Source organism: Gopherus evgoodei, chromosome 12 (assembly GCF_007399415.2).
Source record: "Gopherus evgoodei ecotype Sinaloan lineage chromosome 12, rGopEvg1_v1.p, whole genome shotgun sequence".
NCBI classification, from domain to species: domain Eukaryota; kingdom Metazoa; phylum Chordata; order Testudines; family Testudinidae; genus Gopherus; species Gopherus evgoodei.
In genome coordinates, this window is record NC_044333.1 from 44,142,021 (window position 1) to 44,167,442 (window position 25,422).

The following is a 25,422-nucleotide window of genomic DNA, read 5'->3' on the forward strand; positions in this document are numbered from 1 at the left end:
GAAGTGCTCCTTCTCTCTCGGACCGGCCCAGGAAGATGGCGGCCGCGGCGATGGGGACTGCTCCGGCCAGGGACGCGGTGGAGACCGAGGCCCCTCTTAGCAAAAAGTGAGAGCGCGGGTTGGGGGTCTGTGCCGGGACCCGGCGGGAGGACGTGGGGAGCCGGCGGCCTGGGCGGGGCCCCGGGAGACGCGGCGCTTCGCTGATCCGGTGTCTGTTTCCACCAGGTGACGGTCTCTAGAGCTGAGCGCTCGCGCCATGCTGAACCTAGCAGCCGCTCGGCTCCTTCGGCGCCGCTTGGGCTGGGCCTGGCGGGCTCGGCCTCCGCGCGCCGCCTGCCCCGCTCTCCGAAGGCTCCAGGCACTTCATGACCAAAGAAGGTTGGTGATTTGCTGCTCTCGTCTTGAGTGTCGCCACCTGCTTTCTCATGAAGTCCCTGCCCGGGGCGCTACAGGTGGCGGGCGAGTGTCTTGCGGAGTCGGTGACCTTCTCTGATGAATCCTCCTCTCATGGAATCCCCCCTTTGCCTGAGGCCCTCGGGCACCATAGAAACCTTTGTGCTTGGCACTTGTCTGTGGAGCACGTGTTAGAGTGAAGGTCCTGGAGTGATTAAGGCATAGCTCCTCAAAGGTATTTAGGCTATTTCTATCTTTCATTTACTTCAGTGGCGGTCAGGCGCTAAGTACTTTTGAGAATCTGAGCCTAAGTAGGTTACAGATATGCCTGATGATTGTTATAGACTGGAGACTCTATATCTGTTGTGCCCAAGGGGAAAACACTTTAGTTGCTTCAAACTGTACTGTAATTATCCTTGGTGCTTCTCTCACTGAAGACTTTTACCTTATGTTGATTGTCTGTTACGTAAAGTTTGTAGGGCTGTGAAAGGTGAACAGTGTAGGGTCAAGAAAAAAACAAGCACATTTCCTCTATATGAGACAATGCCCAGTTAGTATTGCTCTCTCTGGATACAGCTGACTGTAAGGTGAGAGATTGGAGCAGCTCAGAATAGCATTTGGGTATTTATCATTTCCTATGAGGTGGAGCAAGGCAGCATGTCCTCTTGGGAAGAGGAGAGAGAGTTAAGTGTAAGGTGACCCTTAGACAGAATCTCTCTGGGTAGTGTTTCTTTCTGTAAATTTCAAAGTGGCTTCTGAGTCTGGTTTCCTCTTTTTCTAGTGAGCTGAAGAGACGTTTGAAGGCTGAGAGAAAAGTTGCTGACAAAGAGGCAAAGCAAAAAGAGCAAAGTGAGAAGCATCTGAGCAAATCTGCCTTGACCCTGGGATCTGAGAACTGCAATGGAGCTGATGAAGAAAGCCTGGACCCCAATGTGAGCAGTTTGGCCAATGCCTGTTATGACCATGAGAATAAGTCTTACTGATTCCTGTTTGATTGCTAATCAGTGCTGATCTGGAGAGTTAGAATGGAAGTGAACTATGACCTGAGCCAGCTCTGAACTGCACCTTTTCAGGAATATTAGGTGGGAGGCTGTTTCAGATGGGTGTTTGGTTTATGTGCTTGCTTGGCTACTCATTGAGGAAGGCAGTAACTGTCTGCAATGGGAATTTTGCCTGTACTACCTTATTACTTAAAATGTGAAAAAAAATTATGCACAATATAAAGGTGATCAAAAAAATCCAGTTTATTAATATAACTAATTTCAGCTGAATAAGAAATCTGCTCCCTACATTATATATTGTGCTAGTTAGGAGCATATATGGTCTATCTTATAGAATGACTGGGATATGGGATTTATCCTGCAAAAGGAGTGTCATTAGCAGCATTTCACTATGGTTATGTTCCAGCCTTCCAATAAAATCATGACTGGTGTGGAGAAAGTAAATAAGGAAGTGTTATTTACTCCATGTAACACAAGAACTAGGGGTCACCAAATGAAATTAATAGGCAGCAGTTTTAAAACAAAAGAAAGTATTTTTTTTTTCCACACAACACACAGTCAACCTGTGGAACGCTTTGCCAGAGGATGTTGTGAAGGCCAAGACTATAACAGGATTCAAAAAAGAACTAGATAAGTCCATGGAAGATAGGTCCATCATTGGCTATTAGCCCAGATGGACAAGAGTGGTGTCCCTAGCCTCTTTTTGCCAGAAATTGGGAATGAGTGACAGGATGGATCACTTGATGATTGCCTGTTCTGTTCGTTTCCTCTGAAGCACCTGGCATTGTCCACTGTCAGGAGACAGGATACTGGGTTACATGGAGCTTTGGTCTGACCTAGTGTGGCTGTTCTTAAGTTCTTAGCCTCTGTCTGTCAGAGGATGGAGATGGATGGCAGGAGAGAGATCCCTTATGTATGACAATGAGGCTGCAAGCAAGGATTACTAATATTTCCTAAAGAACTGCCTGAGGGAGAGACTATATCTAAGGTTTGAATGGTAATGGCTTAAAGTAGTGACTCTCTTCTTCTTGCATCATCACTCCATTCATTTAGCCTCTTCTTAGTCCAACCTCTTAAGTGCCCTCTGCCTTTTTTTGTGCTTTCTGTCAGAGAAGCTGACTCTTCTGAGGTGAAAAAGCCTTAGTCACTCAGGTATTGTCTAACTCCTGTAGTCAAATAAATAGTTACAAGTCAAATCAACTCTGCTTTAACTTGTGAGTTGTACAATCCCTTTGGTGTCTAAGATAAATGTTTTTGTTTATTACTGATGACAGCAATATTACAAGATCCGCAGTCATGCAATCCAGCAGCTGAAAGGAACCAGTGAAGATCCTTACCCACACAAGTTCCACGTAGACCTTTCCCTCACAGACTTCATAGAGAGATACAGCCACCTGCAGGCAGGAGATCACCTGAGAGACATTACAGTGAGAGTGGCAGGTAAAGACTCACCTGGGACATGGTAGAGACCGTCTGCCACTTTGTGAAGACAAGCACTTACCATTCTTGGAGGGAGCTAGATGGGAATGCCTCCACAACTCTGTGGACCTTGCTCAGCAATTCCTCACGGTGCTAGGGCTGTAGCATAGTTGGGACCTTTAGGATAGACGGTAGAGCTTTAGAATCCGTGACAGGTGAGGGAGCAGGTCTGATGAGAGGACTTCAAGACCCTATGTTCATAACTAGAATCATGGGATTAATTCTGAGACTTTCATTACCTTGCCAACCAGCGATGGGATGGAGGTTGGTGGTATGTTTCCTGGGTACAAGGTAGGAGTGATGCTGTGCCTTGGCTTGGGCATGGAGTTGTATCTTTCTTTTGGGATAATGGAAAGCTTTCTGACTTTGACTTGCTGTAACCATTGGACCATCTAACTTTGGGTTTCTAGGTCGAATCCATGCAAAACGTGCCTCTGGAGGGAAACTGATCTTCTATGATCTTCGTGGAGAGGGAGTCAAATTGCAAGTCATGGCAAACTCCAGGTAACTAAGGATAGCCATAGCAGCATTCTAAATCAAACTATATTTTCTGGGAGGAGCAGATTAGAAGATGGACATCTTATTCTTCTCTATGCCTGTGAGCTTCAGCTCAGATTCCTAGTCTGTAGCCAGATGGTGGTGAGACTCCTATGCTAGCCAATAAGTGAATATTAAGTAATGAGGAGTCCGGTGGTACCTTAAAGACTAATAGATTTATTTGGGCATAAGCTTTCGTGGATAAAAAACCCACTTCTTCAGATCCATGCATCTGAAGAAGTGGGTTTTTTACCCATGAAAGCTTAATGCCCAAATAAATCCCTTAGTCTTTAAGGTGCCACCGGACTCCTTGTTTTTGTGGATATAGACTAACATGGCTACTCCTCTGATACTTGAATATTCAAGTGTTTTGGGTGGGAGGAGACTGAGCAAAGTTTGATCTATGGACAAAAAGTGCTTAAAAGGTGCTTATTTTTCAACTTGCAGGAACTACAAATCAGAGGAAGAATATATCCACATTAACAACAAGCTGCGTCGGGGGGACATTATTGGAGTTCAGGGGAGTCCTGGAAAGACAAAGAAAGGGGAGCTGAGCATTATTCCCTGGGAAATCTCTCTGCTCTCTCCATGCCTGCACATGTTGCCCCACCTTCACTTTGGGCTCAAAGACAAGGTAACAACCACTCCTGGTGTTGGTGTTGAAGCCAAAGTGGCAGGTTTTGTATGTGTGGTATCATTGGTATCAGTGCACCAAATGAAGATCAAGTTTTATTTTTTTCTCTGTGGCAATAAGTATAATTTAGATTGTTCTAAAATTATCCATCCTTTTCAGGAAACTAGATTTCGTCAAAGATACTTGGATTTAATTCTTAATGACTATGTGAGACAGAAGTTTATAATCCGTGCAAAGATCATCACATACCTCCGGAGCTTCCTGGATGAGTTGGGCTTTCTTGAGGTAAGGTTTGGTACTTTACTTCTCTCTGTGTGCTAGTTTTTTTTCACACTTCAGCCCCGAGGAGAAACCAACCCCACCTCACATACAAAATGTGCATAGGAGTGGGAAAAGTATACATATTGACTTTGGCTCAATATACATGTTCTATCAATTTTGTGCCATGGAGCCACAAAGCACACCAAGTGCAATAGAGTTAATTGTTCTTTTGTCTGCTCCCTTTCAGGTGACAGGGCAATTTCTGAGGGTTGCTCTTCTCTGACTGAGCAAACCCCAGGTTATCCATTATCTTTGTTTCCCTATTGCTTTCTTCCATAATTGAAGTTTATTAAATAACACCCTTGAGAATGAGGGGACATTCTCCCCGACTATCCCCCCTCCAAAAGAGTCAATCTAATTTAACATAAAACATAAGTAGTATTTATTGTAAGGTATAACAGAGAACAACATACCAGAACAAAAGACTGGTTTACTTCTAGATACTTCCAACTTCCAAATTCCTGTTTCCACTTCCACTCTCAAAGTATGACTCTCTTTGCTCCCCAGTACTTTGCAGGTTTTAACCACTTTGTTTGCTGGATCCACAAACGCTGCTAGCGGAGTTGTCTGTGTGAAATAACTAATTAATATTTGAGAACGGCAGTATATTCAACACAGTAGATTGGTGCTGTGTCAAGGTGCCATTACTTCATGACAATATGTTTCCTATTTTCCTGAAGTTAATCACTTGTAAACTAGCATTTAAATAGGCCATTTAGGCTTGGTGATCATGCTGGGAATTAACTACCGTGCAGGAGAAACAGACAGTGTCTTTATTACAAAGTGACTTGGGAAGGCATTGCCACACAAACTCTACAAAAGTTACTCTTTCCCTTCAGACTCTAGATCCGTTCTGAATCTTCCTTCAGTAGAGACCCCCATTTGACTTCCATTTCCTATGTTGTGGACAGACCTTTTTTCTTCCATTGGAACCCTGAGCCTCATTCTGAATCAGTATGAGAAACGCATCTTCCTTGTTTTTGCCTGTTTTAAATGGTTGCAGTTGGAATAAAAAAGTGCTTGTTTTGTACAGTCCCTAGATGAATAGCAGAGCTGGATTAATTCCTGCTAATGCAACCCAAGCTCCGGACCATTACTAGTGCTTTGTACCTAATGCAGTGGGACATGCTGCCTGCAACCCCTACTTTACTTGTGTGGAGGTTAGAGCTGACTGGTCAGCACAACCCTGACTGTGGGTAGAACAAGGCAGACACTTGTGGCGCCTAACCAAATTGTAAAATTGCCCACATCTTGGGGAGCCCTTTTGAAAGAGGAGCGGGTATCATTGGTATTGCCACCTGCCCTCCCATTTGGGTCAATTGCCGTGCCACATCACCTTCTTCCCATCACTGATGACTGTTTTCAAAAAACGTTTTTCTCTCTGTACCTGGCAGAGAGAGTTTTTCTCTCTGTACCTTCCATTCCCTGGCATTTTGCTCTTTATTTGGGCATAGTGGTGTATAGTACTCTTGAATAGACCAAGTTGTGAGGCATGTGGTTATACTCCATTACTCATGCACCTTTAAACATCTGAAAAATGTAGCTTCCGTGAAAGTTAGATTGGCATAGTCTCCGGGAGCCCTGCAGCCCAGCGAGAGAAAAATCACACATCACTTTTGCCTGCCTACATGCTCGTATCTACAAGACACATGTTTTGAAAACGATTGTATAGTGTAGAACTCCTTTTGGGCTCCAGAACTCTCTCTCTCCGCACAGACACACATGCAGACAGACCCCTTCCCCCCGCTAATTTTAAATTAACAAAGCTAGCCGCATAGTGTCCTTAAGCTCCTGGAAACTTTTTCAGGTGCAATATTTTATATCTTAATTTTAAATAATTAAAACCTCCATCTTTTACGAAAGCATTACATTTAAAGTAGGGTAGTTTTTGCAAAGTGTTCAGGTAGTGAAATGCATTCTGCTTCTTTCAATGTTTATTTCTCAATTGGTTGCTGTCAGTTGCTGCCCCAAGGAACTTAGTGTAAATGATGAAATGGAGCAGATGAGACACATTGAGAAGGATTGATTAACGTTGTTTCCATATACAGTGAAACCTCGCTATAACGCAATGATTGGGGTCCAAAAAATTCAATTGCAATGAATGTGGGGTTGTGTTATAGCAGGGTTACGAAAATTTACCATTTCAAGCTGGTCAGTTTCTCTTGGGCAGAAAACTACTTGCGTTTGCGAACCGCCCAAACAGTAACTGAAAAGGTGTAGCAATAATTACTAACATTACAAGCTAATCAACCTATTAAATGAGCCAGAACCAGCCGGAGAATGGCTGGGTTTGGACTTTGAAAACTAGAGTTTTGGGACCTGGCAGGCTGGGACTGGAGCGGCTCTCGAGATCTGTACAAAGTTGCTCAGCCGACTCCCCTCCACTCAGAGAGCCGATTGCAGTGTTTGACACTGAGGAGTTGCTGATATTCAGAGCAGAGTTCGTGCCACTGTTTCTGTAGCATCCCTCCCAGCTATCAGCCTGCTCCAGCAGCGAGGGCTCTTAGCCATGCAGGGAGACACTTGGGGAGAGCAGGGGAGATGTGCAAGGAGCAGAGGAAGAGCGAGTAGCAGCTGGGGAGGAGAACAGCTCTTCTTGCCAAAAGGGGAAGGGGGGACAGGGGGGAAGAGGCAGTGGGGAAGGCACATTTATTTTTTATTTTTTTTGCTTGGGGCAGCTGGAGCTGCCTTATGATCGCATTATATCCGAATTAGTGTTATCGCAGGGCGCGTTATACCGGGGTTTCACTGTACATAATTTCACTTCACTTCTATTTGTCAGTATAGTTTTACAAGGTTTAGACTTCGTGAGAAGCTACACTTTCTCTGCTGGAGGTTGGTGATATCACTGCAAATGTCTTCAACAGCTTGGCCCAATCCCTGTCCCTTCCTCTACTCCACGGCTCCTTAATTGTGCAGAATATAGTTGTTCCTGTTAAGCTCTGGATAGAGAAGATGGCTTAAATAGACTACATGGAGGAAAATCTTTTGTTTCAGAATAATTTCTCTGCTCATGATGGTGAATGAATAAATAGAATGTACAGCTTTCACATCTGAGCCAGGTTCTCTCTTTAACTGAAGTATTTATTGAACACACATTATCAAAATAGTTGTAGCATGGGGAATGGAGGGGAGAGTATGATTGAGTCACGGGTATGAGAGTATTTGAGCTAAGGTTTAACACACACTTTTTTTCATCAGATTGAAACTCCCATGATGAATATTATTCCAGGTGGAGCTGTGGCTAAACCTTTCATTACCTATCACAATGAACTGGACATGAACCTGTACATGAGAATTGCGCCAGAACTCTATCACAAGGTGAGAGGTGATCCCCCAGTGGGTTAAGCATCACACTTTTCTGACTCCTTATCTGCCTTCCCAAAATGTGAAGCATAAGAGTGAAGTAAGGATTTGACTAAAGGCCAGCAGATTAATTGGGTTGACAAAAGCAACCTCGCTGGGGTGGAGGTGAGCAGGAAAGAGGCCCATATTGATTGGAGAATAGTGTGTGTCAGGATAATTGAATCAGAGTTCTTCATTAGGTTTGCTTAGTGTTGCTTTACCTCTTTTTTTTTTTTTTGCTGCTAAGCTTGGGAATGTAGATTTGTGCAATTTTGTGCTAGTCAGAACTTTCTTGACTTCATTTCAGAAGGCTAATGGGACCAGCTGGATTTCTTTTTGTTTAGATGTTGGTGGTTGGAGGCATGGACAGGGTATACGAAATCGGGCGCCAGTTCCGGAATGAAGGAATTGATTTGACTCATAATCCTGAATTCACAACCTGTGAGTTTTACATGGCTTATGCAGATTATCATGACCTGATGGAGATCACAGAAAAGCTGCTTTCAGGTGACCTAACCTAATATTAATTAAAGGAGAATAAGAATCAGTGTGAAGATAGCATGTGATACACCATGGCATTGATTTTTAAGTGCAGTTTTATCTTGTAGGAATGGTGAAGCACATTACTGGAAGTTACAAGGTCACTTACCACCCAGATGGTCCTGAGGGCCATGCCTGTGAGATAGATTTCACCCCACCCTTCCGGAAAATCAGCATGGTGTGTGAACTGGAGAGAATCCTGGGAGTGAAACTTCCAGCAACTGATCACTTTGAGATCGAAGGTCAGAGGAAGAGTCTGTGTGCTTTCACCTCCCCCTTGCTATTATGGGGCAAAGACCTCTAGCCCCTAGTCCATGTTGATCTATAAGCTGCCTTCAATACTGTTTATTACAAGGTGGTGGTTTGCTCAGATCTGCATGTGAGCTGAGTAAATGGGGTTTTGTTTGATTTAACTACAAGATTTCAGAGTGTAGTCTTGATACCCTGCAGGTTCTTGTAAGGGTCAGCAAGGTTCTGCTTTATTGCCTTTAAGACTTGATTGTGTATACATGACACTGTTTGGAGAGTTAGTGAGGAGGTCTGGCTTGAAATGTTTTCACTGCACTGACACGCAGCGCTATATCTCTGTTTCATCTGTCTCTTAGGCCTGGTCCACACTATGCTGTTAAACCGATTTTAACAGCGTTAAATCGATTTAACGCTGCACCCGTCCACACTATACTGCTCTTTATATTGATTTAAAGGGCTCTTTAAATCGATTCTGTACTCCTACAAAATGAGAGGAGTAACACTAAAATCGATATTACTATATCGATTTAGGGTTAGTGTGGACGCAAATCGATGTTATTGGCCTCATTCTTTTACAGTAGCTACTAACAGTGCACCCCTCCAGAAATCGACGCTAGCCTTGGACCACGGACGCACGCCACCGAATTAATGTGCCTAGCGTGGACGCGCACAATCGACTTTATAATATCTGTTTTATAAAATCGGTTTAAGCTAATTCGAATTTATCCTGTAGACGTACCCTTAGGGAGCAGAGAAGACCCTCTGTATCTGGTAACGATTAGTGTGTGACAGGTTGAATCACAGAAACCCCCTTGGGGCTGCCAACTGATACACCATTTGTCCCTTGAGTTGACAGTTGTGGAGAGCTGCTTTTAGGTGATCAAATAGCAGCAATGATTTGGATGGGTAGTTAGGCTCACATCTGAGGGAAAAGATCATAACTACCTCTAGACAAGGCAAACAGAGGCAAACAGATACAAGGAAAACAGAGATTTTATCACTCCCTCCTCCTGTCTCCCCCACCCGTCCTGGTGAGTTATCCCAATCCCCTGGGATAAAACAAGGGAAACAGAGAAAAAACAATCAGTCAGGTTCTCTAAAAAGAAATCTTTTAATAAAAGAAAGGAAAAAGTAAAGAATTATCTCTGTAACACTATACCTCAGTCTACACCAGTGGCTTTCAAACTTTTTTTCTGGTGACCCAATTGAAGAAAATTGTTGATACCCGCAACCTAACGGTGTTCATAGATTCGTAGACTCTAGGACTGGAAGGGACCTCGAGAGGTCATCGATTCCAGTCCCCTGACCTCACAGCAGGACCAAATACTGTCTAGACCATCCCTGATAGACATTTATCTAACCTACTCTTAAATATCTCCAGAGATGGAGATTCCACAACCTCCCTAGGCAATTTATTCCAGTGTTTAACTACCCTGACAGTTAGGAACTTTTTCCTAATGTCCAACCTAAATCTCCCTTGCTGCAGTTTAAGCCCATTGCTTCTTCTTCTATCATTAGAGGTAAACAAGTTTTCTCCCTCCTCCTGATGACACCCTTTTAGATACCTGAAAACTGCTATCATGTCCCCTCTGTCTTCTCTTTTCCAAACTAAATAAACCCAATTCTTTCAGCCTTCCTTCATAGGTCATGTTCTCAAGACCTTTAATCATTTTTGTTGCTCTTCTCTGGACCCTCTCCAGTTTCTCCACATCTTTCTTGAAATGCGGTGCCCAGAACTGGACACAATACTCCCAGTTGAGGCCTAACCAGCGCAGAGAAGAGCGGAAGAATGACTTCTCGTGTCTTGTTTACAACACACCTGTTAATACATCCCAGAATCATGTTTGCTTTTTTTGCAACAGTATCACACTGTTGACTCATATTTAGCTTGTGGTCCACTATGACCCCTAGATCTCTTTCTGCCATACTCCTTCCTAGACAGTCTCTTCCCATTCTGTATGTGTGAAACTGAGTGTTCCTTCCTAAGTGGAGCACTTTGCATTTGTCTTTATTGAACTTCATCCATTTTACCTCAGACCATTTCTCCAATTTGTCCAGATCATTTTGAATTTTGACCCTGTCCTCCAAAGCAGTTGCAATCCCTCTGTTTGGTATCGTCTGTGTCCTAGCATTCCTTCTCAAATCTGAACCTTAAAGTCCAGAAAATGAGATACTAGCATGAATTTTCCTAAGCTTATTTACCAGCTTAGATCTGATAGGCTGCCACCACCCAAAAATATAGTGTTTTGGGGCACTCTGACCTCCCCAACCTTCCCTGAGGACCCCAAGAACCCAGATCCCTTGGGTTCTTAAAACAAGGAGAAATAAACCATTCCCCCACCTTCCCCCTCTCAGAACTTCCCTGCCTGGGCTATCCTGAGATACTGATCTAACCTCTTAAATCACCATGCAGAGAAGCATCTCCCTTCCCTTCCACAAAGAGGCAAACAGATTCAAGGCAAACAGAGAGAGATTTTATCACTCCCTCCTCCCGTCTCCCCCCACCCGTCCTGGTGAGTTATCCCAATCCCTTGGGATAAAACAAGGGAAACAGAGAAAAAACGATCAATCAGGTTCTCTAAAAAAAAATCTTTTAATAAAAGAAAGGAGAAAGTAAAGAATTATCTCTGTAACTTCAAGATGTAAATATTACAGGGTCTTATAGCTTACAGACACCAGAAAGAGACTTTCTCACCAGTACCAATACAAATCAAAATATTCCCAGCAACTACACATATAAAAGTTAACCAGCCAGATCCACAAATGCAAATAGAGTAAAACAATTAAAAAGCCTAAACCACCTGTTTTTTACCTTCTATTTGAAAAGAAACTTAGAGAGCCTGTAGTAATGTCTGGTCTCTCTCAGCCCCCCCACCCCCCAAAGAAGAAAGAACAAAGAACTCACACCCAAACTTCCCTCCACTCAGATTTGAAAGTATTTTGTCTCCTGATTGGTCCTCTGGTCAGGTGTTGCAGGTCACTGTTTGTTAACCCTTTATAGGTGAAAGAGACATTAACCCGTAGCTATCTGTTTATGACAGTCTGCAAACTTAATAAGCGTACTTTCTATGCCAACATCTAAATCGTTGATGAAGATATTGAACAGAGCCGAGTTGAGGCAGAGGGTTGGGGTGAGGGCTACAGGATGGGGCTGGGAATGAGGGGTTCAGGGTGTTGGAGGAGGGGGCTCTGGGCTGGGGCAGGGGATTGGGGTGCAGGAGGGAGTCAGAGCTCTGGGCTGGGTCCGGCGATGAGGGGTTTGGGCTGCAGGAGGTGGCCATGGTTCTGGGGTGGGGCCAGGGATGAGAGGTTTGGGGTGGGCTCAGGGCTAGGGGTGGGGCAGGAGATTGGGGCACAGGCAGCTCCTGGTCAGCGGCGCAGTGGAGGTGCTAAGGCAGACTTCCTGCCTGTCCTGGCACCGTAGACTGCGCTGTGCCCTGGAAGCAACCAGCAGCAAGTCCCAGTTCCTAAGCGGAGGTACAAGCGGCTCTGCATAGCTCTTCCACCTGCCCCCAGCTCCCATTGGCCGGGAACTGGCCAAAGGGAGTGTGGAGCTGGTGCTTGGGGTGGGGGCAGCACGCAGAGTCCCATGGGCTCCCCACCTAGGAGCTGGACTTTCTGCTTGCCGCTTCCGGGGCGCAGCACGGTATCAGAACAGGTAGGAACTAGCCTGCCTTAGCCAGGCAGCTCCGTCGACGGGACTTCTAACGGCCCAGTCAGCAGTGCTGAGCAGAGCTGCTGCTACCCAGTACTGGGTCTCAACCTGCAGTTTGAAAACCACTAGTCTACCCCTTAAATATATCTGAAAACTAAAGCTAGTGAACAATATGGTAGTTCTTTTAAGTGGAAAATCTCATCATGATCATGTGACACTAGTGCACTAGGATCTGCATGGGTTTTCTGGTGGTTTTTTCAGCTGCTTGGTTTAGTTTTGTTAGCCCTAAAATAGCTCTGGGACCTGCCTACTTTAGAGACTGCCCCTCTCTTTGTGTGATACTGATGCTACTGCAATCAGCAGAAGTGCTTAACATGGGAGCCCCTTGATTTATGAGTGAAGGCTGCTGGCAAATATGCTCTTTGAGGACTTGTCAGCTTTGGAGTGTGCTCCCACTGCCTCCTTGATCTGAAATGATCCAAATCTGTTGACCATTAGGACATGCTTCAAAACTCCTCAGTTTGAGCAGGTATTTGGGAGAAATGATAGATCTTCTACATAGAAAGATATATGCTGAGACTGGCTGTTTGTTTGCAGTGGCACTCTCTGTATGGGATTGTTTATAACTGTTGTCAGAGCACCCAGAGTCTGGGATTAGGAATCTTGTGTTTGAGTTTAAATTGGCAGCAATTAATACTGCTCTTCATGCGCTGTGGAAGACCGAAACCATATTCCTTAGCTGGTATGTCTCAGTGTATTATGACAGAAAATACTGAAAGTCATTCCAGTCCTCCTCTATTGTCTGGATCATTCTGCAGGTGGGGAGGAGGGGGAGAAGAACTGACTATATGAACAGCTTCTCTAATATTTTGTATTATGAAAACAGAAACTCGCAAGTTCTTTGATGCTATTTGTGTGGAGAGAAGTGTTGAGTGTCCACCTCCCAGGACCACGGCCAGGCTTCTTGATAAGGTAAGTGGAGGTGGCTTTTTCATAATCCTGAGATGTGGCCCTCGGAAGGAATAGGGCCCCATTTGAAGCAACAGGTTGCTTGGTGATTACTGGGTAGCTTGATGGAGCATTCAGTAAAAATGAATGGCAAAAAATTTAAAACTAATAAATGGAACTATTTCAACACACAATCTGCAGTTAGCCTGCGGAACTCAGAGAAAGCTGTAAGTAAGCAGTTTTCTTTGCACCATTCAGGTGAATAAGGAATTTAATAAGAATAGCCACACTGGGGCAGACAATGGTCCACCTAGCCCAGTATCTTGTCTCGTACCGGAGCTTATGAGGAGTGTACATAATAGGGCAATTGGAGTGATCAGCCCATGTCTTCCCCTTCTGGCAGTCAGACAATGAGGGTTGCCCCATTCATGGGGTTGCATTTCTGACCATCTTGGCTAATAGCCATTGATGGACCTTGTGACAGGTTCCCGGGGGTGCCACCTGATGTACTGGAGAACAACTAAGCCTGCCTGTACCACATTGGGCTCCCTTACACTGTCTTGCTGAGCCAGCCCCTCAGTCCTTCCGCACACACACAGGTAGGGACACACCCAGCTGCAGAAAGACAGACACTGAGATCAGCTCTGCATGGGAAAGTTCAGCTAAGGAACTGCCCAGCACTCAAGTACACACCCCCTCTGGAATGTAAACCCCAAATTGTATCCTCTTCTGCTGCACAGAGAACTGTATAGCACAAGCTCATGAAATTCTCTCCCTCCCTCAGTGTGGAGGAAGATATGCACAGCTTTTTGCCCTCCAGTTATGAATTCCACAAATTGGTTTTAGAGAAAACAAAAACAAGTTTAACTACAAAAAGATTTTAAATAAGGGTTAGCAAAGAGATCAAAGCAGATTACTAAGCAAATAAAACACTAAAAAAACTGGTTACAAGTGGTAATTTCTCACCCTCAATGTTGCTCTATGGCAGACTGCAGAGGTTCTTGAAGACAAGCTGCTCTTGCTTGCAGCTTAAAACTCCAGGTATTTCTTTCACAGGCCAGACATCTTCCCAGCCTGGGTTCAGCTCTTCTCCCCCGCTTTCTCTTTTTGTTTCTTAGGCCTTGTCTACACTGGCAAGTTACTGCACAGTAAAGCTGCTTTCTGCGGTATAACTCCTGAGATGTACACACTGACAAACAACTTCTGTCTGCAGAAACTCCTCAGTTGCAGCATTGCAAAAAAACCACTTAGATGAGAGTCATAAGCCTTAAAGCGCAGCGGCTCTAGCGCTGTATTGGCAGACTAAACATATTACAGTGCAAAAAGCAATCAGTTGGCCTCCGGAAATGTCCCCTCCCCTTTCAAAGCTCCATTTCTGACAGCCCTTGCATGCTGTGCTGATCTGCTCCAGGACACAAAGCAAACCACTAATGTGTAATGCTTGTGCTGTGCAGAGAGCTGGGGAGGGAGGCGAGGGCTGATTGTCAGGGTTTCCCCCTCGCCTTGCCTCAGGACTGGTTGCTTCCTGCTGCTGTATGAATTTACAAGACAGCATGCTGACATACACTCTGTCCCCCAAAACACACTGTCTCTCTCCTCCCCCACCATACACACACTCTGTCTCCCCTGCACACACACTTCAGTTGAAACACAGCTGGCAGTGTAGTAGGATGCCCATGGAACAGTGGGATTGGGAAACCTGCATCATGGGATGCTGTGCCTGCCCCATGAGGCATTGCAAACCCTTCCCAAAGCACCCTGCAGCCAGTTGCACAGTGGGATAGCTACCACAATGCACTGCTCTCTTTGCTGTTGCAAGAGCTGATAATATGGATACGCTCCACCGTCACAAGGAGCAGTGTGGACACGCAACAGCGATTTAATTCCAGCGCTTTAATAAAAGTGGTATAGCTTGTTGTGCAGAAACTTGCCATTGTAGACATGCTCTTAGATGTTTCCAACAGTCATCTTGGGCAGGGATTCAGTGAAGAAAGAACACAGATTAAGTCACTCCTTGGCCTTAAATAGGTTTTACATATGGCGGGAACCCTTTTTTTCACAGTGTGGTTATCTTCCCCCGCCCCCAGTGGAAAAATACTGGTATTCTATTAGGGAGTCCAGTACCGGGTGATGTGATCACATGACTGCAGTGTCAAAGCAGACATGAGTCAGTGGTTGGTTGTGGCATCCCAGGAAAGCTTCTAAGGAAGGTGGGAGATCAGCATCTTCAAAGACCTATTGTTTTTCCTAATGGCCTATCCAGACTGATTGCATTCTCCAGGTGTAAACCCAGTTGTAATTGATACAGTGTCAATATTTCTAACTTCAGATATAGAAATAATATATGCATAGAAATAAGATAATCATACTTAGTAAATCATAACTGTTCCAATGATATCTCACAAAATCCATCTTGCATTAAACACATCTTAGTTATGCCATATTCATGACATAACAATATGTCTACGAAGAATATGGGCTATAGCATACAGACCTGTTCTCCATGAATTTATCTAGTTCTTTTCTTAACTTAGTTATGCTTTTGGTGATCACCACGCCCCATGGCAATATGTTAATTGTGTGGAAAAAAGTACTTCCTCTTGTTTAGACTAAACTTACTGCCTATTAATTTCATTGGGGGACCATTCTTTTTTGTATTGTGGGAATGAGTAACACTTCTCTCTCCTTTTTTTTCCATACCATTGGTTATATTATAGACCTTTTTCATGTGCCCCATTAAAAAGATTAGGGCTATTCAGCTAAAAAGATAATTAATTTCTCTTCATATGGAAGCCATTCCATGCCCTTGATCATCTTTGTTGCCCTTTTGTGAATCTTTTCCAGTTCCATTATATCCTTTCTGAGATAGGTGACTAGAACTGCATGCAGTATTCAAGGTGTGGGTACACCATGGATTTATATAGTAGCATTATATTTGCTGTCTCTTTCCTAAAGGTACTTAACATTCTGTTAGCATTTTGATCGTTGCCATGCATTGAGCTGAAGTTTTCAAAGTGAGTCCAAGATCTTTTTCTTGAATGGGAACAGCTAATTTAGAACCCATCATTATATATGGGTACTTGGAATTATTTTCTCCAATGTGCATTACTTTCAGTTTATCAGTGTGGAATTTCATCTGCCATTTTGTCACTCAGGGTATAGCTACACTTGCCGCGGCAGCGCTTTGAAGTGTGAGTGTAGTCGGAGTGCCAGCGCTGGGAGAGAGCTCTCCTAGCGCTGCACGTAAACCACATCCCTTACGGGTGTAGAGAGCTCTCCCAGCGCTGCACGTAAACCACATCCCTTACGGGTGTAGAGAGCTCTCCCAGCGCTGCACGTAAACCACATCCCTTACAGGTGTAGAGAGCTCTCCCAGCGCTGCACGTAAACCACATCCCTTACAGGTGTAGAGAGCTCTCCCAGCGCTGCACGTAAACCACATCCCTTACGGGTGTAGAGAGCTCTCCCAGCGCTGCACGTAAACCACATCCCTTACGGGTGTAGAGAGCTCTCCCAGCGCTGCACGTAAACCACATCCCTTACGGGTGTAGCTAGCAGCGCGGGGAGCCGCGCTCCCAGCGCAACAGCACTGATTACACTGAGGCTTTACAGCGCTGTATCTTGCAGCGCTCGGGTGTGTTTTTTCACACCCCTGAGCACGAAAGTTGCAGCGCTGTAAAGTCCCAGTGTAGCCATGGCCTCAGTCTTGTGAGATTCCCCTGAAATTTCTATCTTGAAATTTTTTGTATCATCTGCAAACATTGCCACTTCACTGTTCACTCCCTTTTCCAAATCGTTAATGAATATGTTGAACAGCACAGGTCCCAGGCCAGATCCTTGGGAGACCCTGCTATTTACCTCTTTCCATTGTGAAAACTGGCTGTTTATTCCTACCTTTTGGTTTCTATCTTTTAACCAGTTACTGATCCATGAGAGTACTTTCACTGTTATTCTATGACTAGTTTCCGTAAGAGACTTTGGTGAGGGACCTTGTCAAAGACTTTCTGAAAATCCAAGTACACTATATCGATTGGATCACCCTTGTCCACATGCTTACTGATTCCCTCAAATAATTCAAATAGATTGGTTAGGTGTAATTTCCCTTTACAAAAGCTGTATTGACTCGTGTTCATCTGTGTGCCTGATAATTCTGTTCTTTAGTATAGTTTCTACCAGTTTGCCTGGTACTGGAGGTAGACTTACTGGCTTGTTTGCCAGGATCACCTCTGGAGCCTTTTAAAAAGTCTGCATTATGTTAATTATTTTCCAATGATCTGGTACAGAGGCTTCTTTCAGCAGTAAGTTACATATGGAGAGTAGGATCTGGCCATCTGAAAGGACCTCAGTTCAGATTCCATAGGGGTTCAAGGTGAAGAAAGGAAATGGCTTGCAGTCTTGCTTGCCTTTACCAGTCCAGAGGTCAGAGGTGCTGGCTTTGTGGAGATGGGGGGAGGGACTGCAGCATCTATAGAATGATCATGTAGCAGAGATGTACATGAGACTTTCAGTGAATCAAGATGTTTGGCTACATCTAGGAAAACACGCTGGAATTTAATTCAGCCCTTTTCCTGTTGCCGAAGAGATTTCAGTAATACCCCAGAGATGTTGTTCTGTGTCTGTTTATAACAGAACACGTTGTACTGGTGGCAGAGTGATGCAGGTCTGTAGAGGATTCTGGATTGATACCTGGCCTTTTAGTTCCTGGGCTAGTAGGATAAAAGAGGGCTATTTCAGTACAGTGGATGGTCCCAGGTAGGAAGAAATATCTTATAACATGGATGGCCAAATGATGGCTTGCAAGCCGCATGCAGCTTTTACAGTTAAAGTGTGGCTCACCCCAGGCCCCCTCTCATTCTCCACTATGAGACTGTGGGGGAGGGAGAGCTTGAGCCTTCTGCCCTGCGGGGAGGGGCATCTTGGGGTTTCAGACCCACAGGCTACATGTACTAGCTGGGGCTTGGGGCTGTAGCAGGAGCAGGGATGAAGCCCCGGCAGGCACCTCCTACGGGGCTGAAGCCCCGACGCCCCTCCTCCCCGCACGACTGAAGCCCCGTGCCCTGCTAGGTATGGCCTGGCACTCAAACTTCTGAAGATTGTCATATGTGGCTTGGAGAGTCAGTAAGTTTGGCCACCCCTGCCTTATAACCTTGCAGTGACACTTCCTCTCAGCCAATTAGAAGCAGTGTAGGTCAACTCTGAAAGAAATAAGGGATCAAAATTTTTTTCTGGAGGACCCCTCCCTCCACACATTTCTGCATGAGTGGAGAGAAGAGTGTAATTAGATTCTCATGTCCCTCCAAAATGTAAGGTAAATGTATAATACTCATACTGGCCCTGTGTTTTGTTTTCCTCTTTTCTGCCCCTTCTCACCCCAACTATTGCTGATTGTGTTTTTTTTTTTTTCTGGCTGCTTTGTCTAGTGGCTTGTGTCACATGTGTCAAAACTGGAATTAAACTCAATACCAGTTTGAGACACTGTAGGTAACAGTGGTAGGTTTATGTTCTGCCACTGGAGTTCTTGTTAAACTGGATGAAGTTTAGACAACAATCTTGTGTTTTTATGCAGTCCTGGGCTAGATCAGATTTTAACCTCTCCAAGCAGGATGCTTGGCCTTTCCTTCAGGGACTCACCGCCATTAATGAAGACTTTATCCTAAGTAGGCTTTTGAAGTAGTGAGTCACCTCTGTCTTATGGCACCTTCCTTATGAGATGTTCTAACTTGAAAGTTCTGTCCTCCTGTTTTTCAGCTTGTTGGTGAGTTTCTGGAAGTCACCTGTATCAATCCCACATTCATCTGTGATCATCCTCAGATCATGAGCCCTTTGGCCAAATGGTAAGAGTATGAGATTTTATATAAAATCATGAAATCATGACACTTTTTTTATCCCCGTGAGAAAAATTATGTCTCTGAAAAGAAAAGATTTGGTGCCATCTGGCAGTTTTGGAAGTCTGATACTTGTCCAGGTCTTGGTTCCTGAGCCAGGGAGCCCATTCATAGGGCATAAAATACAGGGGGGAAATGTCTATACTGAGTGGCGTGGAGTTTTACAGTGGTGACTGTCAAAGTGGGCATCTCTTCTGAAACAGTGACCTTGTTGTTTTTAATGAGGAAGCTGTGTTAGTTTCTGAGCTGCCTGGTGACTTATCTCCTCTGCACAGGCATCGCTCTCAGCGGGGACTGACAGAACGCTTTGAACTCTTTGTGATGAAGAAGGAAATATGCAATGCATACACAGAGCTCAATGACCCCTTCCGGCAGCGGCAGTTTTTTGAAGATCAGGCGAAGGTAGGGAATTGTAGCGATTAGAGACCGAAAAGACTTGTGTTTGGGGTGAATGCCAGAATGTGTATTTCCAGTTTACACAGAGTCCTCTCTCTTCTTTCTATGCCTCCTACTGGCTGTTCTAAACATTCACAACTAACACCACAGGAATCTACTGGCATTGAATCTCTCAATCAGATGGGTCTAAAGGTGGCATGGGTGCCAAAGGTGGCACACGAGCTGATTTTTAGTGGTACTCGCACTGCCTGGGTTCTGGCTACTGGTCAGGAGGGCTCTGCATTTTAATTTAACTTTAAATGAAGCTTCTTAAACATTTTAAAAACCTTATTTACTTTACATACAACAATAGTTTAGTTATATATTACAGACTTATAGAAACAGACCTTCTAAAAACATTAACATGTATCACTGGCACACGAAACCTTAAATCAGAGTGAATAAATGAAGGCTTGGCACACCACTTCTGAAAGGTTGCCAACCCCTGGTCTAACATAAGCTTTTGCAAGAAATATCTCCTATATCAAGTCCGGTCCTATCAGCTCTGCCTGCCACCAAAGGGAGAATTGTTAGAGGACAAATGAATGATGCAGCAGGCACAGAGGGAAGAGTTTGGAACAAAACATATGGGAAAAAATGGAGAACCAAAAGAGCTTGTGTTAACTTTTTTCAAGAACAAAATATTTATTGAGTTAGACAATTGATTCCTAAACACTTAATATATCTTTGATGTAAGCAACTGCTGTAGACTGCCATCGGGGTGTAGTTCAGCTATGAATGATATTGATTAGGAGAGAAGATATTGACAAGATTACCTATTGAAATGTAATACTAAAAGTTTTAAAGATACCTGCTATAATCCCGTCTTCTGGTGCTAGTGGAGTGCTGTCTACAGTATCCCGAGGTACACTTCTTCACATATGCCAAAAAGAATCCTGTGCAGCTTCAGTGCCAGGGAGACTGTTTCACAAGACAACATTTAACTTGGTTAGAATTAGATGTTGCGGGTGACACCCATGCCATTTTCTAAGGCTATGTCTACACTACTGCGGTAAGTCGACCTACGCTATGCAACTCCAGCTATGTGAATAATGTAGCTGGAGTCGATGTACCTTAGGTCGAGTTACCGCAGGGTCTACACTGTGCGGGGTTGACAGGAGAAACTCTCTCATCGACTTGCTTTACTCTTCTCATTGGGGGTAGAGTACAGGGGTTGACTGGAGAGCAATCTGCTGTTGATTTGATGAGTCTTCACTAGAGCTGCTAAATCGACTGCTGGTGGACCAATCTCAGAGCATCAGTCCTGGCTGTAGTGTAGACATAGCCTGTGATGTGGCCTTCAGAATGCTTTTCCAGACAGTAACACCCCAGGATGAGGGGTAAGATCACCCCCCTGTTGTTCATTTCTTCAGCTAATTTTACAAATATGCAGACCCTCTTGGAACATAGCCTCCTAGGTTCTAGGAGCGTAGTAGCACCCCTTTGTGGTGACATAGGAATTAGCACAAGTGTTGACATTTCTTGCACTATGGGCAATGGGAACTACTTCTCACTGTTCATTGATGATCTAGGCAAAAGCAGCAGGTGATGATGAAGCCATGTTCATAGATGACAACTTTTGCACTGCATTGGAATATGGACTTCCACCGACAGCTGGATGGGGCATGGGCATCGATCGGCTCACCATGTTCCTTACAGACTCCAATAATATTAAGGTAATGGACTACCTGGAGGAAATAAGGTATTAAGAAATCCTGCAAGGTACTCTCTAGTTGTAAAACAAAAAGCTACTTATGTAACATGAGAGTCTGGCTGAAACACCTGTCTCCTTCTGTAAAGGCCAGGAAATTCAGGGTTATAGCTGAAATCCAGACTCCATAAGCACCATTGTGGGGGATTAAATGGCACAGTGGTAAAAATTAAAATTGCCTTCTGAATTATCCATTTCTTGGGTTTTCTCCCTGAAACCTGCAGTTTCATGATGTTTATTATGGGACCTGGGGAAATCTAACTTGAGCATTGAGGAAGTAAAGAGGGTTTGTAATGTTTAAGTATGCATGAATCAAGTACTTACAATTTGCTAGTTTAGGGGCTCTTATTTTTATGCAAAAAGGAATGTGAATGGGAGGTGAGGAACAGGGAGAGGATGGAAACTGATGGTGTTGGATTCCCCCCTACAGGAAGTGCTGCTGTTTCCTGCTATGAAACCTGAAGACAATAAGAAAGAGGTTGAGCCAAGTCATTCTGCTGAAGGCACCTCAGTGTGAGGGGCAGCTGATCCTTGCCTATGTCCAGTTGGGAGGCAGATGTTTGCTTTGTCTTCAGTAATGAAGGGTCATGGCCAAAGGTTGTTCCTGCCTTGATGAGACCAGCAGAAGCGGCTGTATCGTGGTTCCTGTAAATGAATAAAAGATGGCACTATCCTGCCTCCTCTTGCTTGGTGTTTGTATGGAAGGCGGTGGGGTGGCAGCAGCTGTGCCTAATCCAGGGTTTTACCTGCCTGTGTGCAGCCAGGTTTGGACTTCATGAGGTGAAGCATGTGGTTTGAAGGGGTTTCTCCCACCTGTGACAGGTCTGCAAGAGATGTAGATCCCTGTCCTGCATGATCAGTTGGGAGCCCAAGCTTGATTCCAGCCTGGCAGCGCTGCAGTTTTTTCTCCATTTTCCCGCTTGCTAGGAACTCACACTGGGCTGGGAGGTACAGGGCTGGATTAACCTTTTGTGGGCCTGGTGCCAAACGTATCTGTGGGCCCCTTCTGAGGTGGGCCTAATGGCAGCACCATTGATGCCATAGTAAACAGCTACTGAATCTGAGACATTTTTCATTTTGATCACACACCTCTGCAAGCCTGTATGTATTGCCATACACAGCTTCCTCAGCCCCCTGTTTTTCTCATTGAGCTGCACACGTGGGTTTACCAGTGTCCACAGTGAGCAGAACTTTCATAGTGATCAGGGGAAACTCTTCAGATTTAGCTCCTTCCTTATTCAGAAGTTCTGTAGTCATGTCACCCGCACCACCCTATTTAACCAGTCACTATATGTGGTCCTGGCCTTAGCTCAACCAAGTTCCACAGCCAGCAGATATCTAATCAGTTCTGACAGTCTCCTCCCTTGGTGCCCATCCTGCCATTTGAACAAGCCACTTGTAAACACCATTTTCCCACCCTTGGCTCAGTGAGCAATTAGCCATTGGGACTCTGAAATCACCAGCCTTTTCCCCTTTGCTCTAGTCTACATGCTATTCCACTACCTGGTCACCAACACCTCTCGTGTGTTCCCCTTTTACCTTGGTTGTGCTCCCCAGTCAGTTAGTCCTATTGTCCTCCTGTAAGCCTGCCCTTCCTCTTTCCCTGCTCCCTCTGACATTCCTTTTCTATTGGTGACCTTTGTTCCTTGAGGTTAACTCCAGTTTCTTTCTCTGCTCCTAGCTTAATGGCCCCCAGTAGTCACAGAGCCACCTGTGGCATCTCTGGCTACAGCCATGGGGATGATTGCCAAAGGCCAGCCTTAGGCAGCTGCAGCTTCTAGCTAAAGGAGGGTTGGCAATTCCAAGGCTGAGCATGCTTGAACCTTGCGATGGCAGCAGTAGGGATTCTCACTCCTCAGCATTAGCCCTAGGCATATGCAGTCTGCAGTTAGGTGCTTCCCTACTCCAGGCCATTGCTTTGTGATGCCCCCAATATCATCAGACATCACCGGTGTGGTGGTCTGCTCTATCCAGTGTTGATAAATCGGCTGTGTTTGTATGTGTTCTCCCTGTGTGTGGTCCCAGCTCTGCGCAGATAGCTGGCACAGCAGATCTCAAGTGAACTGCCCAGTGACCACAGACTCTGATAAGGTACGAAGGCACCTGTCCAGGTTTGTTGCCAAACGAAACAGTCTCTAGCTCCCCGGATCAGATATCTACAGTTCTGCTAGTACAGGGGTTCTCAAACTAGTGGTTGAGACCCCTCCGGGGGCTGTGAGGTTATTACATGGGGGGGGGGTCAGGAGCTGTCAGCCTCCACCCCAAATCCCACTTTGCCTCCAGCATTTATTATAATGTTAAATATATAAAGTTTTTAATTTATAAAGGCGGTCGCACTCAGAGGTTTGCTATTTGAAAGGCATCACCAGTACAAAAGTTTGAGAACCACTGCTAGTACATATGTACTCTCTGACAATGGCCCGGCTCAGTCAGTGGCAGGATTTACCACTGCTCCCTAGGCCAGAGAAAGACACCTTGGGGTGCATTCTTATACACAGGTACAAACAAGTTACACATCACTCCTGATGTATTGAGGTACAACCCCTCAATGTGGTAGGGTGCTGCCTCTCACCTGGTACATGTTGGTTTGAACAAAACAACTATCCATCATACCCTTTTGACCCTGTCTTTGGGATGGGTCAGCATGTTCCTTGTTATCTGTGCGGAATGTACTAGCATCAGTGTTCTTGGTGCCATCCTGGCACATGTTTATATCTCTAGTGTCCAGTACCTTTTAGGTTTTTGCAACATCTGCCCTGTCCTTGCCAGACTATGAGCAGGGCCTGCCTCTTGCTTACAGCTTAACTTTGCTTTATGTTAAAGTCTTGACCATTACTTTAGTTCAGGCCTTAAGCTTCATACCACGCCTCTGATACAAGGGTTTATGTTTCAGGACCTCATCTTACTATATTATGCATTCCTCAGCTAGCACATAGTCCTGCAGAAGGAACAGCCTGGATGATTTTGGAGGCTGGGAAGCCAGAAGGTTCCCCATCCTTGAGCAGTAGCTCTGCAACAACCTCACGCCCCCCCCCCCCCACCTCTGCAGTGGGACTAGGACCCTGTGAAGACAGTGGAGTTACCCCATGTATAACCAGTTCCACCCAAAGCCTGTTGAAGTAAGTGAGAGTTCTTTCATTTTCTTTAATGGGGTGCATATAGAGTCTAGAATGAGGTCCTTTGCTTCTAGGAGCACAGTGCATTTTAAAACTATGCTGCACTGGTTTACTATTGTAAACAGGAAGGTCTTACATGACATACTGAATAATCAACATCTCCAGTCTGAAAATATCAGGTGGTATGGTTACAAGATGTGTACAGAATGCATGCCTGCTTCTTGCATCATTGCAGTAAAGTGGAACAATTTTCAGTTTGTGTGACTGGAGGATATCTGGATCCATTTTGTAAGGCTGTCCCATATAATGAGGAAAAGTTGAGGTGCTTTGCTGTTCTTTTGTACACTCCTAGTTTCTATGGAGAACTTGCAGATGCAATATTACTGTCATCTTTTTACGTTTTTATGGGAAATAAAACAATGGTAATGGTTGTTAAAAATAGCAATTCCAGCCCTAGTTAGCATTGGGAAGAGGCCAGCATTTGTTATTACATTTTATCTTATATTTTCTATAGCAATTTACAGTGGAGACTTGGGAGAAATGAAGTAACACAGAGTGGGCCAAACTGAACCTGAGCATTCCTGAACTTTCAGGATGTTCACATGTGGAAGGCAGGCGCTAGATTCCCTTTCTAAATATTAGACAAATCCAGAAAGGAAAAGCCAGTTTCTGCTTCCATGGCTCAGAAATGGAAATTGAGTGACATCCTTGTACATGCCGGGTAGGTAAAGCTGCCCAGGTCCTCAAGTAGAGCCTTTCTTCCCTTACTATTTTAACTTCTCCTGGTGGGGTCCACATACCTTCGACCCTTGCCAGGCTCCAGCTAAAGGTGCGTCGTCCATTCATTCCGCTCAGTTCCTGTGTTGGGGGCTGCCAGCCAAGGCCACCACTATCATTAATCCAGTCTCGGGAAGTCCTCTGAGAGTGAGAGCTAGGCCGCTGCCGTGTGCTCCCTGTGCACAGGTTTCCCCGCTCACAGCAGCCGCAGGTCCTTTTCTGCTCCAGGCAGGGAGCTGCCGGGCCCCCTGGAGCCACGCGGGCAGGGGCGGCCCGGGCCTGCAGGCTGGGCGCTGGGGTAACCGGAACCGAGCAGCTGTAGCACTTCGCGGCTGGCGCTAACTACCCCGCCCCCTGGCGAGTCCCGCGAACACGCATGTCCGGGTCACATGGTCT

General features: G+C 45.1%; 1 protein-coding gene and 1 long non-coding RNA gene across 3 annotated transcripts; one reads left to right on the forward strand and one right to left on the reverse strand.

Annotated features, from left to right (window-relative positions):
• Nucleotides 1-21,811, forward strand: KARS1 (lysyl-tRNA synthetase 1). 2 transcript variants are annotated; one of them, XM_030582103.1, is made up of 15 exons: nt 21-106; nt 226-378; nt 1,175-1,325; nt 2,669-2,834; nt 3,284-3,377; nt 3,858-4,044; nt 4,204-4,329; nt 7,567-7,686; nt 8,055-8,217; nt 8,319-8,492; nt 13,041-13,126; nt 18,851-18,936; nt 19,263-19,389; nt 20,955-21,098; nt 21,564-21,811. In XM_030582103.1, exons 2-15 carry the CDS (start codon nt 257-259, stop codon nt 21,648-21,650), a joined length of 1,833 nt encoding a protein of 610 aa, XP_030437963.1. In that variant the 5' UTR covers nt 21-106; nt 226-256; the 3' UTR covers nt 21,651-21,811. The 2 variants fall into 2 exon arrangements, with proteins under 2 accessions (XP_030437964.1, XP_030437963.1); XM_030582104.1 differs by lacking the exon at nt 226-378 and having other exon boundaries at nt 1-106.
• On the reverse strand, nt 16,966-25,389 carry LOC115660582. The gene is made up of 3 exons (XR_004002844.1): nt 25,050-25,389; nt 20,234-20,343; nt 16,966-17,808 (listed from the first exon to the last, which is right to left on the reverse strand). It is a non-coding gene; the product is annotated as an uncharacterized LOC115660582 (long non-coding RNA).
• Between the last annotated feature and the right edge of the window lie 33 nt (nt 25,390-25,422).

Excerpts from the sequence above, each read along its gene's own strand:
- KARS1 (XM_030582103.1), top strand. The coding sequence starts at position 257 with ATGCTGAACCTAGCAGCCGCTCGGCTCCTTCGGCGCCGCTTGGGCTGG. Across the intron at positions 1,326-2,668 it reads AAGAAAGCCTGGACCCCAAT|CAATATTACAAGATCCGCAG; the intron begins GTGAGCAGTTTG and ends TACTGATGACAG. Across the intron at positions 3,378-3,857 it reads CAAGTCATGGCAAACTCCAG|GAACTACAAATCAGAGGAAG; the intron begins GTAACTAAGGAT and ends TTCAACTTGCAG.